Here is a 14,726-nt window from a genome sequence, read left to right as displayed (position 1 = left end):
TAAAATATCTATTCACTATATATATATATATATGGCTCCGCTCCTGGTAAGTTGAGACAATTAGGAATTTAAGATCTACAGATTTAAGGTTCGATCTTTCGTTTATCTTACTTCAAATCTAATGTTTCAATCATAAACTGAGGAACTCACAATATTTTTCACGTAATTGTAAAATCCAGTGTTTGTTTACACCGAGGTCTAACACAAAATTGATCTTCGATCAGCCTTTGGTTTGAGATATGAGACTATCAACATTCGAACTCTCGTTGGACGCCTGATTGATTAAAAGCCAACCTCTGATTTGGTTCTTTTAGCATTTGGAAACAAATTTAGCCATCAAAATCAAAAATAGTTTCTAGTTGAACTTCGAACTCCTTCAACTTCTACGTTCTATAGTCATCTTCATGAAGCCCCTGAGGATGACATTTCAGGAGTATATGGAATTCCGAAGGTACGTTCATAACAGAGCACATTTTCAACTAGGCCAGTTGCCAATCCATTCAATTCAAATTTTATTTGTGAGCTGAGTGCTTCTTATAAGTCTCAATCTCAAAAGAATCACAGCTATGAAAATGATAATCTTATTGCTTACATGAACCGCATGATACATAAGAAAGTATAATCTAAAACGATTCTTGTTAGACCCATTGTGTCGAACTATCGGTGAAGTTTGTCAGATGCTGTTAACTAGAAACCAACTAAATTTCGTTTGCATGAGTCGGAGGCTGGAAGCAAGACTCGTTGACCCGACGCCTCGTAGGTTGGAGGGCAACCGCCATTTTTCAAAGATCGGGAGGACGTCGCTTTTCTCTCAGATTATCAACCATCTTATAGTCGTCGGAGTACTGGGAGCCTCGTCGTTTTTCCCTTCCCCATCTTTGCTTTAGCTTATCTTCTTCGATTTTAATAATTTTCCTTGCTATGTTTCTTCCTTGCCGCTTCTTCTTCCTCCTCCTCTTCCGTCTGTATAGAGAATAATGAATTGCCTAAATTCTGCAATCCTGGCGTTCTCTCTGTTTTAATCTCTTCCGCTAGCGACGATGTCGAGGACATTGGTTCGATGGTTCGCGGATCTGTTTATTGGAGGGAAGGCGGTAGCGGGCTGATCTGATGGGCGACCTGCTTTCCTCTCGTTCTCGAGTTCGCTCCTTCAGATCTCACAGAAAGAACACCATGAAGTCGGTGCCTCTTCTGCCTCGTTCTTTTTCTTTCTTTTTGATTTCTTTCCTCTTATCTGTTTCATTGGTGCTATAAAAGATTCGTGCAAAAGTTGTCTTCTCTTGTTTTCAGATCTTTTTCTTTCCTTTGTGGATGAGATCGATTAGATTTTTCGGTTTGCTTTGGTCAGGCGATCAGGAACCGGCTATCCAATAGTTGAACAAAGTTTCATATCATTTTGGCATTCTTAGATTCTTTTTTTATTGCAAATGAGCTTTGATTTATGCAAAAGTGATACTTAGTTTGGTCGTATATAGTTTCCTGGCTTTGTGGAACCTTGAATTGAGTGACAGTTTGGTGACATATACGCTGTTGAACATGGGATCCTGCTTTATCATCTTCTCCAGCAGTCTATTGTGCCATTTATATTGCTTATTTTATGTGTTCCCTCCCCTGGCAATTTTTATATTCCTCACAAACTTATTAGTCTCTTTTGAACGCAATTCTTTCATTGCAAAGGTCTCTTAGCAAACAAGAGATGTTGTTAGGTAATTACCAACTTAGGTACCTTGCAATTTTCATGCCAACAAGGAACTCCTAAGCAGGGAAAGTGAAGAAAAATCAATCCCTACTTCCTAGGCAAATGGCTGGGGGCTTCTTTTAGGACTGGGCTGCAGAGACTTGTCCTACACCAATTTTGGGTTGTAAGGAAGGTTCTCTGTTGCTACGAGATTGGTAATGTCAGCAGTTTCTAGACGTTAGTGCAGAAACGTAATAATTTCACATACTGCCGTTTTGATGTGTCCATAAGGATCTAACAATGTTTAAGAACCGTCCCTTGCCAATTTTGGATATTGAGAAACCTCCTCCTGACAAGGGTTAGTCCGAACTCCAAACCATCAAAAAATGCTCAAGGTTGACAGACATTTAATACTTTCATCTACTGGAGATTAAGGATCATGAAACTTGACAGCTTCTTCTGCCGCAGAATTGGCGTAAACTGTCAGTAGTGGTTCAAGGCCAACGGATGTGTAATATTTTTATATCCTGGCCTTTTAATGAGGTCATAAATCTACCCCATACTATGCTGTTTAATCTATGATCAGCTGAATGAATATATATACTCTTCCTTTTCTTTCTGGAGGAATCACAGCTCTTTGTAGTTAACTTTATGCCATAGGATGTCTATAATTCATATAATACCACTCATTAGATTTGTGCATCATAATCCCTTCATGCATGAGAACTAACTTCATCGCAAATGTATATGTCAGATGGACATGTAAATGGTCAGGATATGATTTTGATATTTTATCTGCATTGAATCCAAAAGTGTCTGACTTAACCATTGCTTTAGGATGTCTGATTCCATACCTTAGACGTTGCATAAGTTGGAGGAATTTGTTATTCTGAAAATTAGCAAAAACTTCTTATGGATGACTAATTCCATTACTACCTAATGCTGGAATTCCATAGCTACAGCTTGAAATATGGGTCATTTGCACTTGGGCTGCTAAGTTATATATATATATATATATATATATATATGGCTGAAGCTGGCATAGGCATAAATTAAATGCTTAATTTAATTATATATTATTAGGTTGTCACAAAATCATCAATGGATCTTCTAATGCCCTACTGCAGTACCTTATCTAGTTTGGGCATTCCATGCTGTCGGATTCTACTAGTAAAGTTGCATGGTGACAGCAGTAACAAGTACAACGAATTTATCTTATATGTTTTGACTTTTTAGATTCTAGCACTGTGGTTCTTGCTGTACATTTTTGGTTGGCAATTTCCTGCACATCAAATTGGTGCTTCTGCTTTAGGATTTGGTTTCCAATTTTTGACATTATCGGGTACGCTACAATGGTTCTGAAGCATTGATTATATATGTTCTCTAATTATTCCTGCATCATATGTTGTTATCTTAAATGACAGGACAAAAAAAATATTTGGGTTCTCTCTCTCGCTTCTTCTTATAAACATGGCCGCCATAATGGAACGGGCTGATGAGAATCTGCTTCCATCTGTATACAAAGAAGTCAGTGCTGCTTTCAATGCCGGCCCTACTGATCTAGGGTATCTTACTTTCATTCGTAACTTTGTACAGGCGATACTATCACCAGTTGCAGGTGTTTTAGTACTTCACTATGACCGCCCTATAGTTCTTGCTACAGGCACTCTATGTTGGGCACTCTCGACTGCTGCAGTAGGTGTGAGTCAGCATTTCATGCAAGTAGCTTTTTGGAGAGCAGTCAATGGATTAGGGTTAGCAATTGTAATACCAGCACTTCAGTCCTTTATTGCCGACAGCTATCTTGATGGTGCGCGAGGAGTAGGTTTTGGGTTGCTGAACCTTGTTGGTTCAGCTGGTGGTATTGGTGGTGGTGTTGTAGCAACTGTGATGGCTGGGCAAGAATTTTTTGGTGTTCCAGGGTGGCGTTGTGCATTTATTATGATGGCATTTTTAAGTTCAATAATTGGGCTGCTCGTTTTTATGTTTGTTATTGACCCAAGAAGGGCGTCCCAATTTGCAACTGGAACCAGCGACCACTTTGAAAGGTGCCTGATTCAGTACTTTTTACAGCTGTTCTTTGCATTCATAATAAAGGAACAAATGGAATGTATGGTTATCCTTGTGCACTCAATTTCTGCATGTTGGGCAGGTGAACCATGTTTTTCATTCTCCAAAATGTTTATGCAATGGTACTTGGTCTAGGTTTGACTGGTGGGCGACCTTTTAGGATGACTGCACCTAGTACGCTGGACTTGGATATAATTCTGTGCCAGCACCAGTGAAAAGAAAGATGGCTACTGAAAGGAGCTGGCACATAGATTACTTAGAATGTTGTTCCTGTCATCAAGTGCCCCCACTTAATATGGCTGTTTTGCCATACGGCCATTTTCCCTCCTATACTTTGTGTTGGTTTCTCATCATAAATCCTACATAGGATGCTTTGACCCGCACAATATGCATTTTCCTGCCAATAATGCAATTTCCTAAGCAGGTATGTCGGGGTGTGTTTGTAGATTTCCCTGGGTGCCGTCACTACAGACATTATAAATACTGTATAGAACATGCAAATGCTTTTGCGTACAATGTTTTCATTTCTCTTATTTTATTGCCTCATGTCTTGAGTTATTAAGAAGCAATTTATTTTCAGCACGTACGTAGTGATGTTGCACCTCTTATTACCTATTCATGCATTTTTTTTGAAGCCACCTTTGTCGCACTGGTTAAATCCGAATCCTATAATGTTAACAAGAATCCTCATCCTCACTGATGTGGTTCACTGCTGTTTTTCCTTTGAGAGGTTAGGCAGCTGAATTCTTTTGTTAACCAGTGGATACTGTTAGCATGCATGTGCATGTTTATTTTCAATTGAACTATTTTTTTCTGTTCACTGTGTTACTAGGGAGATCAAATGTGCAAACTGAAGGTGAGAAAGTCCACATTCTATATCTTGATTTAGAAAGATCACTTTCAGAACTCTATGGCTCTGTATTTTTATATTTAGTTGTTTTGGCTAGTTAGAGTTGCATAATTTTCAGTTGGTCAGTTCCCAGTTCTCAGCTACCAACAGAGGTAGCTGTTTTGAAGTGAACAGCCTCTCATGATGTTCTGTCCTTGTCCCAGATCTGACTTGATTGAAAAACCAGATACGGCTTCCTCATCCCTGTTTCATGGTTCATGGATAGCCATGAAAACAGTTGTGAAGGTGCAGACGTTTCAAGTAATTGTCATGCAAGGAATTGTTGGTTCACTGCCATGGACGGCAATGGTGTTCTTCACTATGTGGTTTGAACTGATTGGTGAGTATGTCATCTATGTGCCATTGAAGTAGATATAGCAACTTTAACAGCTCAAATGATTTTGCCATTTTCTATGAAAATAGCAGATCCCAAACTGATGCTGTTGCAGTTTGCCAGTAAGATAACAGTTTTTTCTCCTGATTTGGTTTTGAGAAGCATCAAGTTGTAGATTGTTGCTTTACCAGAAGCATGATGTGCATGTTTTGCATTCTTAAATGTGATGTATAACATTTAAAAATGCAAATTCATGGATTCAATCTCTGTTTTCAATTCTTGTGGTCCACTTTGTCATGCCCCCAACTTGGTGTGTTGGAGTGGTGCATGTAAAGCTTGTGGCTTTTCGCATTGCTTTTGTTTGAGTTGGGTAAGCCTCACTAAGAGAGAATCATTGTGGTTGTAGTCTGTTGGTTGAACATTCAACCCATTGATGCTCAGATACTGCCCATGACAACTGCAGGCAAGCTGCTAATCTGTTTCTTGGTCCTGTTCTCAGGTTTTGGGCATAAAAGCTCAGCTGCACTACTAAGCCTTTTCGCAATAGGATGTGCTCTGGGGAGCCTTCTTGGGGGATACTTAGCAGATCGTGTTTCACGTGTATATCCAAACACAGGACGCATTATGTGTGCACAATTCAGTGCATTGATGGGGGTTCCTTTTTCTTTCCTCCTCCTCATCGGGATCCCACAGACTGAAACAAGCTGGTTTTCTTTTGCCGTTACTCTCTTCCTCATGGGACTTACAATCAGCTGGTCTGGCACATGCGCCAACAACCCCATTTTTGCTGAAGTGGTTCCTGTGAAGCACAGAACTATGATATATGCCTTTGACAGGGCCTTCGAAGGTTCATTCTCGGCTTTTGCAGCACCTATTGTTGGAGTCCTCTCTGAAAAACTTTACGGGTACGATCCGAAGTCTGTAAAACTAGACTCAGGATCAGCAAAGGAAGCATATGCATTATCACGTGGACTGCTTTGTATGATGGCTTTTCCCTGGGCACTCTGTGCACTGTTCTATACTCCCTTGTATGTAACATTCAGAAGGGACCGACAAAATGTGAACATGGCTGCAAAAGAACAGGAGCTAACATGATAAGAACTTGATTTCGGAGGCACCAATCATGTTGTGTCAATCCGTAAAGTACTGACAAAGAGGATCCTATATGACTTGTTTCTTTCGAAGAGGAAAATTGTAATTCAGTTTCATTTAATTTACTGGATGATTGGCCAAGTGCAGCAGTGATTAAGATTATTTGAGCATGCCTGTTTAGGCCAGTTAGGCTTCTCGTACAACCTTGTACGGTCTCTTTTTTTACTGAAATCAGGTTCACGAGGCCTCAGATGTGGTCTCATATGCTTAATAATTAAATAAGAAATTGGTTTTGAATTGGATTTGGCATTGCCAGGGGAAAATGGGAACCAAAACTGAACCAGCGACGATCTCCTCTCTCTCTCTCTCTCTCTCTCACACACACACACACACACACACACACACACAGACGGGCACTCAAGGCGAACGCTAATGACTCTTTTACAATGAAAACCACACTAAGATCAACTTAATCATGATCATACCCACCTCCTATTTGCTATTCGTGTAAATTGTGGATCTTAATCAAATCGGATTTGATGCGAAACTTTCCTAAAGCACACCAGACCTGTTTACTAATTGAATTTTACAGATGTGGCCAGACAATTAAGTGGAGCCGGTCCTTGCATACCATACTTTGATCCAATTGGATTCAACAAGGGTAGATGCTGGGCACGCGGAAAAGAATATGTTCGCAGCAAGTAGTAACACCATCAGCAGCTCACTGCAATTTCATCAACTTCTCTTCCCTTTTGAAAGTATGCTTCAGAGCAACAGCCTTTGGATGCTTGGATATACTTTTTTTTACCATATCATGCTAAGAGCTATACCTTTAGCATAAGATATATTCATACTAATTATATTGATTAAGATCGTAAGCGTCGCTTTCTTTCACCCTTCGAGGCTGCATGAAAAGGTGTATTTTGAAAGATTATAAGTTTAAACAAACTGAGGATCTCATTAGCATTGATTTGAAATCCATGCTATATGTTAAAAACCATTAAGGTCAGATGTGAGGGATGGGTGAGAATGAGGGGGGGATCGGATGGGTCTGATCTTAAATGCATGGATATGAGGATATCAGATCACCACAGATCTTAGATCCACGATGAAACAAACACAACCTTAACGTGGGCTGTTATAAATTTAAAATATTGCATGATTGGGTGCACAATAAGATTAAAAAATGAGAGGCATATCATAGCAACTGTCTTGTGCCTCATGACTAGCTAAACTTTTAATCTTTTTTACGGAATGAAAATTTTATAAAGACAGGCTCAATTTTTTATGAAATAATGCACACACTCTTAAGTTTTGGTTTCTTTCACTTAACTGCCAAAATTGCATACGACATGTTATGTCGTTAACACGGGACGCCAAGTTCTCATGGTTTAATTAAAGGGGCATTTTGTCATTTGACAAAGGCATTTTTCTCATTTTACTTTTATGTACTCTCTTATAAGAAGAGTCTTTCATTTTAGACGCAAGGGCATTTTAGTCATTTCTAGCTCCTAACACATGGTCTGCCATAACATACAAACTACCTTGTGCATGCAGGCAGACAGTTAAATGGGGTGTTTGATAAGGCCAAAATTGTGGAATTCTAAAATTAAAATTCTCATTTTTAATGAAGTAGGAATTAGTATCAAACAAAGAATTTTGATTCCAAAATTATATACTCATTTTTAACAAAAAAAATTGTGATTTTACCTCAAGGTGAAATTATGATTCCAAAATTCTAGAATTTTTTCACACACATGTTATGTTATGACGATTTTAATTCGTTAATTCTAAAATTTTAATTTCTTTTTTATCCAATACATAATTTTCAATTCTGGATTCAAAATTCCAGACTATCAAACAAAAAAGAGAAATTAGAACTAGAATTTTCATTCCAATTACAGTTTGAAAAGAAATTTTGTTTTCATAGTTTTACTTCTACAATCAAAATTCATGGTCATCAAACAAACGCCCCTTGAAGAAAGTACAAACTAAAATGTCAAAACTTGGCGTGTTATTGCATAAAGTTCTAGACGAGACCTGCGTAGGTCAAGGTGCTGACTTAAGGAAAATGATGGCAGACATATGTACACAACCTAGATTGAAGCGCTTCTCGAGAATGAGATGACTCGTTGAATAGATCAAATCCTGACTGGCACATATTTTTTGGCAATAATAAAAGGAAGTGGCTTTAGTGCAAGCATGTAGGCGTTTAAAGTCATGGTAAACTATTTTATGCATCGAGTTAGGGGATCCCCACGACGTGCTACCCACATGACTCCCTTTATGTACATGCAACTAATGTCTATGGTCATACCATATTGGCATCGAATATATGAACCCACAAAAGAAAACAATACAAGGGTCATGAAATTTAGCTAGTTGCCATATGGACTCAAAGCTTATATATGTGGAGAAGACTATATGCAAGCAAAGGCAGTTGTATTACTGCAGACAATTGGTGCATTTTCACAATTCATATATGGACCAATGACTGGTATGACTTATCCTACAAAAATCGACCCGCAGAAAATGCATCTTCACCAATTAGCAAACTAAACCAGGAAAGTCAACCATTGAGCTTTATGGTTTATCAGAGTAAACACAGTTGGCCGCCCTGATCTAACCTACCGCATCCATCGTTGTGTTCCTGATGGTGTAAACGTTCTAAGATTTTTAAGTACCATAGCCCCTTGAGTTTTTACCAAGGAAAGCATGCGGTGCTCTATCTTCCAAGAGATTACAAATGTACGCTGATTTGGTTTGCTCTTTGCTGATTGAGAAACTTGATTAGTTCTTCTTCAACAATCATACTACGTGACTGAAATCAAGATTGACAGGAGAAAAGAACTGAGAATTTCCGAGCTAAAGCTTCAGTGTCAGGGCCTGGTAGATCGTTTTCAAAAGCAAACCCAGTTCAGTTTATCATTTTATTCATGGACGTTTCTGCAACAAGTCCTGGCAAACCACATCATAACTTTATGGTCTGCTCCAAAAATTTTCTGATAGAAGGGGATCATAGTAATGCCTCATCATTTGGAACTCCAATATGATAATTTGATATCTAGAGAAGGCTACACTAGATCTCGTGACAGGCTCCTGCTCTAAGCAGGAGAACCAACTTTCATGGCCACCTTTTGATTCTCTCTCTTTTTTCTCAATATCCAGAAAAGAGCAGGTTGATGAACAAAAAGGAAAACGGAGAAGAAAAAGAAATTTCAATAACTTTTTGGCAATCAAGAAAGATGCCAGATAAAGAGAAAGAGAGAAGGACAAGAAATCAGTCTGACTGAGCATTTGAGCAGGCCGTTGCATTGGTCACAACTCACAAGAGTTGAATGAGGCCGGGGACTCGGGAGTTCATGGGAGTCTCCTTCTTCTTCTTCTTCTTCTTCTCAGGGGGAGCAAACCGTCGTGCGAAGTCGTCGAAGCGGCCGGACCCGCCTTCAGTCTCGAAGTTGAAGGCGTAGCTCCGAGGGTTGTACAAGAACTGAGCGGCCCTCCTGGTTGGGGGAGCACTCCTCCCGACGGTGTTGAGCCGCCTGGTGATCAGGAAGAAGGCTTGCTTCAATCGAGAAGGCACTGCCAGGCCTTTGGACGAATACCGATCCTCATTGGCGCCTATCGCCTTGCTCGGCCATAAGCACGCTCTCGCTGCCGGCCCACCATTATCCTGTTGGCGGCTCCCTGGGACTTGGTGGTGGAGCAGCGATCTTTCGATGATCCCGTGGTGGGGATGGCGGAAAACAGGCCAATCTAGAAAACACAGGCTAGGTTGATCTTCTTCTTCTTCTTCTTCTTCTTCTTCTTCTTCTTCCATTTCAGAGGTGATATCATACAAAAGTTTATTTTCAACACCTCCCATTCCGTCGTCCATATCTCGTTGATCGGAAAGGAAACATGGCAAATCAGGAAGGAACAATGACAAAGAAGTCAGTTGGTAGAATGATCTGTCACACAGAGAGAGAGAGAGAGAGAGAGAGAGAGAGAGAGGTTATAACTTTCTTTTGACGATATTGAATATATGTTTCAGTCTTGAGCATTTAGACAGAAGCGAGCAAATCGGCCATCACATGTACAAAAGGGTGGTCAGATGAAAATTCTGATAAAAATGAAGAAGATTTTGTTATTTCAATAAGCAATAGGCTATTTTTTAATGGATTATGACTGCCAAATATGAACCTTATATGAGCAAATAAGTAAATTAGTTCTCAATTTCAAAGGGTCGATGACACTGTTATATATTTTTGAGTTGACCTTTTTTTTTGTGAGTTGATAGTTTGTACAAAGAGAAAAATGATGAGAAGTATGCTATTACAAACATCCGGATGAGCGAGAGGTTCATCTCTATCATCTCGAACGAGGCCCAAAGGCCCCCTTATTCCTTAGGCCTTTGAGGTCCTATGTTACGTCGGCATCAGCGATGACCCTTTAACTTAATGTCGTGCCCTACCACCTTAAGATGCATGAGTATAGCACCTACGAGAATTGAACTAGAGTCATCTTTTTTTACATACCTCTAATCATCAGACCAGTTACACTATGCCCTTTGAGGAATACTATTATGAAAATGCCACGTCGAGACATGCTATTATGAAAATACCACATCAATCCATGACTTTTTTTATTAAGGAAAGAAAAATTTAGGACTTAAAAAGGGAATAGGTGATCTATCGAGGAAGACGTTGCTTAATTCTGTCCTAGCTCTTCCTGCAAGACGAGGCTTTATGTGCATTTTAAGGCCATATTTGTGTGTATTTTAAGGCCAGGCCATATTTGTGTGTATTTTAAGGCTAGAAAGGTGCACCAGAAGGAGGTTTTACCACTGCTTTCACATGGTTTAAGACACAGGTTTTCCTTGGACTCTTTCATTGAAAAAGGGAGAGGAAAAGAGTATTTCGACAATCAGACTTGGACATTGAACTTCTTGTTTTTTTTCTAAAAGGAAAGATTTAAGCAAAAAAAAAAAAAGAGAAAAGAATGTTTCGACAAATCAAACTTTAGATATTGACTTTTTATTATGTACATGAAAAATTATGTTTTCGATGTTCTTTTAACACCGTACAGTCCCATGGGGTTTTAGATTGTATTTTCATGTGATAAAGGTCATGAATTTCTACGTTTTGGGAAACATATATATTGTGCTGATATTTGATACTCCATGATGTATATATTAAGGCCTTGCTTGACAGTCTCGGGAGACTATTGGCTGCTGCGTAGTACAAATTTAACTATCCAACTTGCAATGTGATTCAATATAGATGACATTCGCTAATCATATTTTTTAGTTCAATGAAACAAGAAGCCGATTTTTGGTAATGAACGCGTCGATGGGCTCCACTGGTTACGCGCACCAACGGCTTTCTAAATTATCAAACCTAATTCAAACTTCTCACGGAAAGGTCAGTTAGAATCATCTCTTTATGGAAGGCTTAGGCAAAGAACAATCCTTTTTTTCCGAATTAAGCTGCATATTTGCAGGTTTGTCAAATTGGAAGATTGGTGATGGCTTTTGAATGGCAGTTCGCAGCACAAGTTCCTCTTCTCAATGAAGGAATCAATTAAGCCTGAGCAGTTCAATTGATCGATTAATTAGAACAGTGCCACAGAGTGCACATTGTGGTGCAAATTCCAAGGGAAAAAAATTCTAGAATGTATTGCCGAAGAGGCTTAAGCCGCCGCTACCTACCAGATTATGCCTACAAGGGCAGACTGTATCTCACTCGAGATCTCCAACTCGAAAATTAACTTTTACTCAGCAGCGCCGACTGATCTATTGGTGTTAATTTCCACGGTCGTGGCCTAATAAAGAAAAATACATATCAAGAAAGAATGGCCGACAATTTTCTCTGGATTAACTTTTAGGTTGGCGACTTCTCAGATCTAGATAGACAATCAAATTGATGGTCATGAAAAGCAGCCAATGATCGAAAATTAAGTGACTTACAGTAACAATCAAGCAAACAATTTTATGCCATTCACCGTTTCTTATTATTTTCTTTTCATTTTTTAGGTAAAAGATGTTGAAGTTGTTCCTGCAACCAGATATCTCCATGCACCAACCCAACGTCTCAATCAACTTACAGATCCAATGGGTGTTCGGAAAATTTTCTCAACAAAACATGGCCAATGAGAAGTCCGGACAACTTCAGGGAGATCTTAATGTATATTTGGGATACAGGAGGGAGAAAAGGTTCAGGGTAATGTAGGAGGTAGGGAAGGTTTTGCTACCTTAAGCTCCCCACAGTCACTGATGTAGATTGCCTTCAGTGGGCGATTCCAAATGTTTCGGGCAATCTGAGCTCTTTCATCACCCAGGAACTGTGCAAGTTCGTTGAACTGGCGTATCCTCTGTGCTGGCCTGTACGTTGGGATAGCAGCTATTCTGGTCACCACATCCAACCCTGCAGAACCAGTGAATGTATCACAACCAGGCCACTGAACAAAAACCAATTCTCAATCCAATAAGATGATGATGATAACAAATTTTCCTATCAAGCGATGCCTCTTTGTGATTGAGGATCAGTGTAAGTACTGCCCACGAAATCCCATATATCATTGCAGCTCTAGAGTAGGCCAGATATCGCCTTTCAACTCAGAACATCAAGCACAGATAAGAAATTGCACAAAGGTGGAAGAAGCAACAAGCATTTGAGACACTCCAAAATTAAACAACTTCTCCTTCTCTGGAAAAACATACGGCCAGTCGATTCCAGGAAATAAGGAGAATCCTAAAGGATTAATAACTTAGTAGTTACTTATTTATAAAGTATGTGGTTGAACTTCAACAACACATTGAGAATAGAACAATCACTCCAATTCAAGCGCAAGTGGACAAGACTAAATTGGAGGAAGCGACGCCTGCCGAACACTGATCCCAACAGAGCTTGTAGAAGAAGCTTGAAAGGGAACGAGAACAAATCACCATGTAAGGGAACGAGAACATATCACCATTAGAATCCGATGGATGAAAGGAAATGTCGGTGAGCGGAAGGATGAAAATGCATCTAAATAGGGAACTAGTGTCTGACCATTTCTTTCAGACGGAAAACAGGGATATAAATGTGCTAATCTGTGAGCAACCATAGCAAAAGGTTCGGTAAAACATGGCGCCAAAAGAAAAAACAAGCGTGCGTGAGGAATGAAGATCCTATTGCACGTGTTGCGGGCACTCCTGCTAATCACTGACAGCCTACAACAAAACAAAACCTACAATGTGATCCGGAGGGACTTCACCTTCTAGCACAGTTCCAAAGACGATATTTCGATTGTCGAGATCGGGGCAGGGGCCAGGGCCGGTTGTGATAAGGAATTCAACATTCCGGTAGTCAGAATCGAGTTTCCGGTTATTGTCATCGTCATTTTCCGATAGGCAGAGTGACAGCGTCCCAGGGCGGACGTGCTTCAGCCGGAACGAAAGAGGGTCAACGGTCTCGGTGTTCCTCTTGAGATGGAGAGGGGGCTGCACCTCCCCTTTGTCTCTCCTCCCCTGCTTTCCCGCCATGAGGTACTGCCCAGGAAAGACCTTGTGCACGAGGACCCCCTTGTAAGAAGAAGAAGAAGTGGATGTGCACAGGGCCTTGAAATTCTCCACTGTAAGTGGCACCAACTTGCCGTAAAGGCCAAGGATGACCCTACCGAGGAGCTCGCCATCAGTGCAAGGGGAGAATTCATTATCCAGCGTCCTTTCCGGCCTGAAATAGGTAGGGCAGGCGGTGAAGTCCATGAAGATGCGGTCGGTGATGGTGGTGTCTAAACCAGTGGGGGAGAAGAGGCTTGGTGGTGGTTGCGATGAAGGAGACGGGGCTTCTTCTGCACGAGAGAGGAGCGGCGGGCGCAGAGAGAGTGAGGAGGTGGCAGTGAGGAACAGGAGAGGGCGACGACCGAGGCTGGGGAGGTGGGATCTCGTGGGCAGTGGTGGTGCTGGTGGGTGGAGTTGGGAAGATGCAGGAGGAGAAGTTGTAGAGGAGGACAAGATAGCAGCCATGGACGCCATGGTTCTGAGCTTGAGCGATGGTGGTGAGAAGGCATGGCGGTGTGGTGCAGAGAAGAACGTGGCACCTCTTTGTGGCCCTCCATCTCCCTTCAACTTGCTGCCGATATTATCTCTATCCGTTCCAAACACACGAATGTTTGGTTCTGGAGCTCTGCATGAAGAGGTTCTGGCCGACTCGATCCGGAACCGAAGAGGGAGAGGTGGAGCCGATTTGATAAATAAATGACGCTTCAAGTATATCCACATTACATAGTCTATCGTGCATAGAAGAGTTAACAGAAGCATGAAACTCTAGCTCTTGTTACATTTTCTTTAACAAAGAATGCTAATGATTTTGACGGTGATTTTAATGAAACTGGTAGAATTCTGTTTAATTTTCTCCTACTTGACTGTGAGTATTGCTTGAGAGCAGGAGAAAAATTTAGAGGGAAAAAACAAAAGCAGTGTTGCTAAAGTTACTGCCAGTCTTGGTCCAGCTCAACGAGTGCAGATCTCCTCGCAGGCCAACTAATCATCCTTCATACTTCGATCCACAGAAAAAACGAAAGCACATGCTCTTTACATCCTTCATTCATTACTGGTGCTCTTCATGTGCGTGCTAGTGATCCTGCAATTACAAAAACAAAAGCATCTTCTCTTTACACCCAGGAAACAAACACAAACAGAT

General features: G+C 40.6%; 2 protein-coding genes across 2 annotated transcripts; one reads left to right on the top strand and one right to left on the bottom strand.

Moving 5' to 3' along the window:
• Nucleotides 1-561: 561 nt before the first annotated feature.
• On the top strand, nucleotides 562-6,225 carry LOC116250814 (uncharacterized). The gene is made up of 4 exons (XM_031624757.2): nucleotides 562-1,178; nucleotides 3,103-3,726; nucleotides 4,802-4,977; nucleotides 5,471-6,225. Exons 1-4 carry the CDS (start codon nucleotides 1,111-1,113, stop codon nucleotides 6,064-6,066), a joined length of 1,464 nt encoding a protein of 487 aa, XP_031480617.1. The 5' UTR covers nucleotides 562-1,110; the 3' UTR covers nucleotides 6,067-6,225.
• A 5,762-nt stretch (nucleotides 6,226-11,987) lies between these two features.
• Nucleotides 11,988-14,320, bottom strand: LOC116249738 (peptidyl-prolyl cis-trans isomerase CYP28, chloroplastic). Its single transcript, XM_031622970.2, has 2 exons — nucleotides 13,300-14,320; nucleotides 11,988-12,467 (listed from the first exon to the last, which is right to left on the bottom strand). Exons 1-2 carry the CDS (start codon nucleotides 14,303-14,305, stop codon nucleotides 12,259-12,261), a joined length of 1,215 nt encoding a protein of 404 aa, XP_031478830.2. The 5' UTR covers nucleotides 14,306-14,320; the 3' UTR covers nucleotides 11,988-12,258.
• Nucleotides 14,321-14,726: the final 406 nt, after the last annotated feature.

Source organism: Nymphaea colorata, chromosome 3, assembly GCF_008831285.2.
Source record: "Nymphaea colorata isolate Beijing-Zhang1983 chromosome 3, ASM883128v2, whole genome shotgun sequence".
NCBI lineage: Eukaryota > Viridiplantae > Streptophyta > Magnoliopsida > Nymphaeales > Nymphaeaceae > Nymphaea > Nymphaea colorata.
The sequence above is the reverse complement of the archived record's forward strand: the minus strand, read 5'-3'. Positions and strand labels throughout refer to the sequence as shown.

Bases quoted from the DNA above. Each gene is read 5' to 3' on its own strand.
- LOC116250814 (XM_031624757.2), top strand. From the start codon at position 1,111: ATGGGCGACCTGCTTTCCTCTCGTTCTCGAGTTCGCTCCTTCAGATCT. The intron at 3,727-4,801 runs GTGCCTGATTCA...TCCTTGTCCCAG, and splicing joins ACCAGCGACCACTTTGAAAG to ATCTGACTTGATTGAAAAAC. The intron at 4,978-5,470 runs GTGAGTATGTCA...TCCTGTTCTCAG, and splicing joins TATGTGGTTTGAACTGATTG to GTTTTGGGCATAAAAGCTCA.
- LOC116249738 (XM_031622970.2), bottom strand. From the start codon at position 14,305: ATGTGGATATACTTGAAGCGTCATTTATTTATCAAATCGGCTCCACCT. The intron at 12,468-13,299 runs GTGAAGTCCCTC...CTGGTTCTGCAG, and splicing joins CTTTGGAACTGTGCTAGAAG to GGTTGGATGTGGTGACCAGA.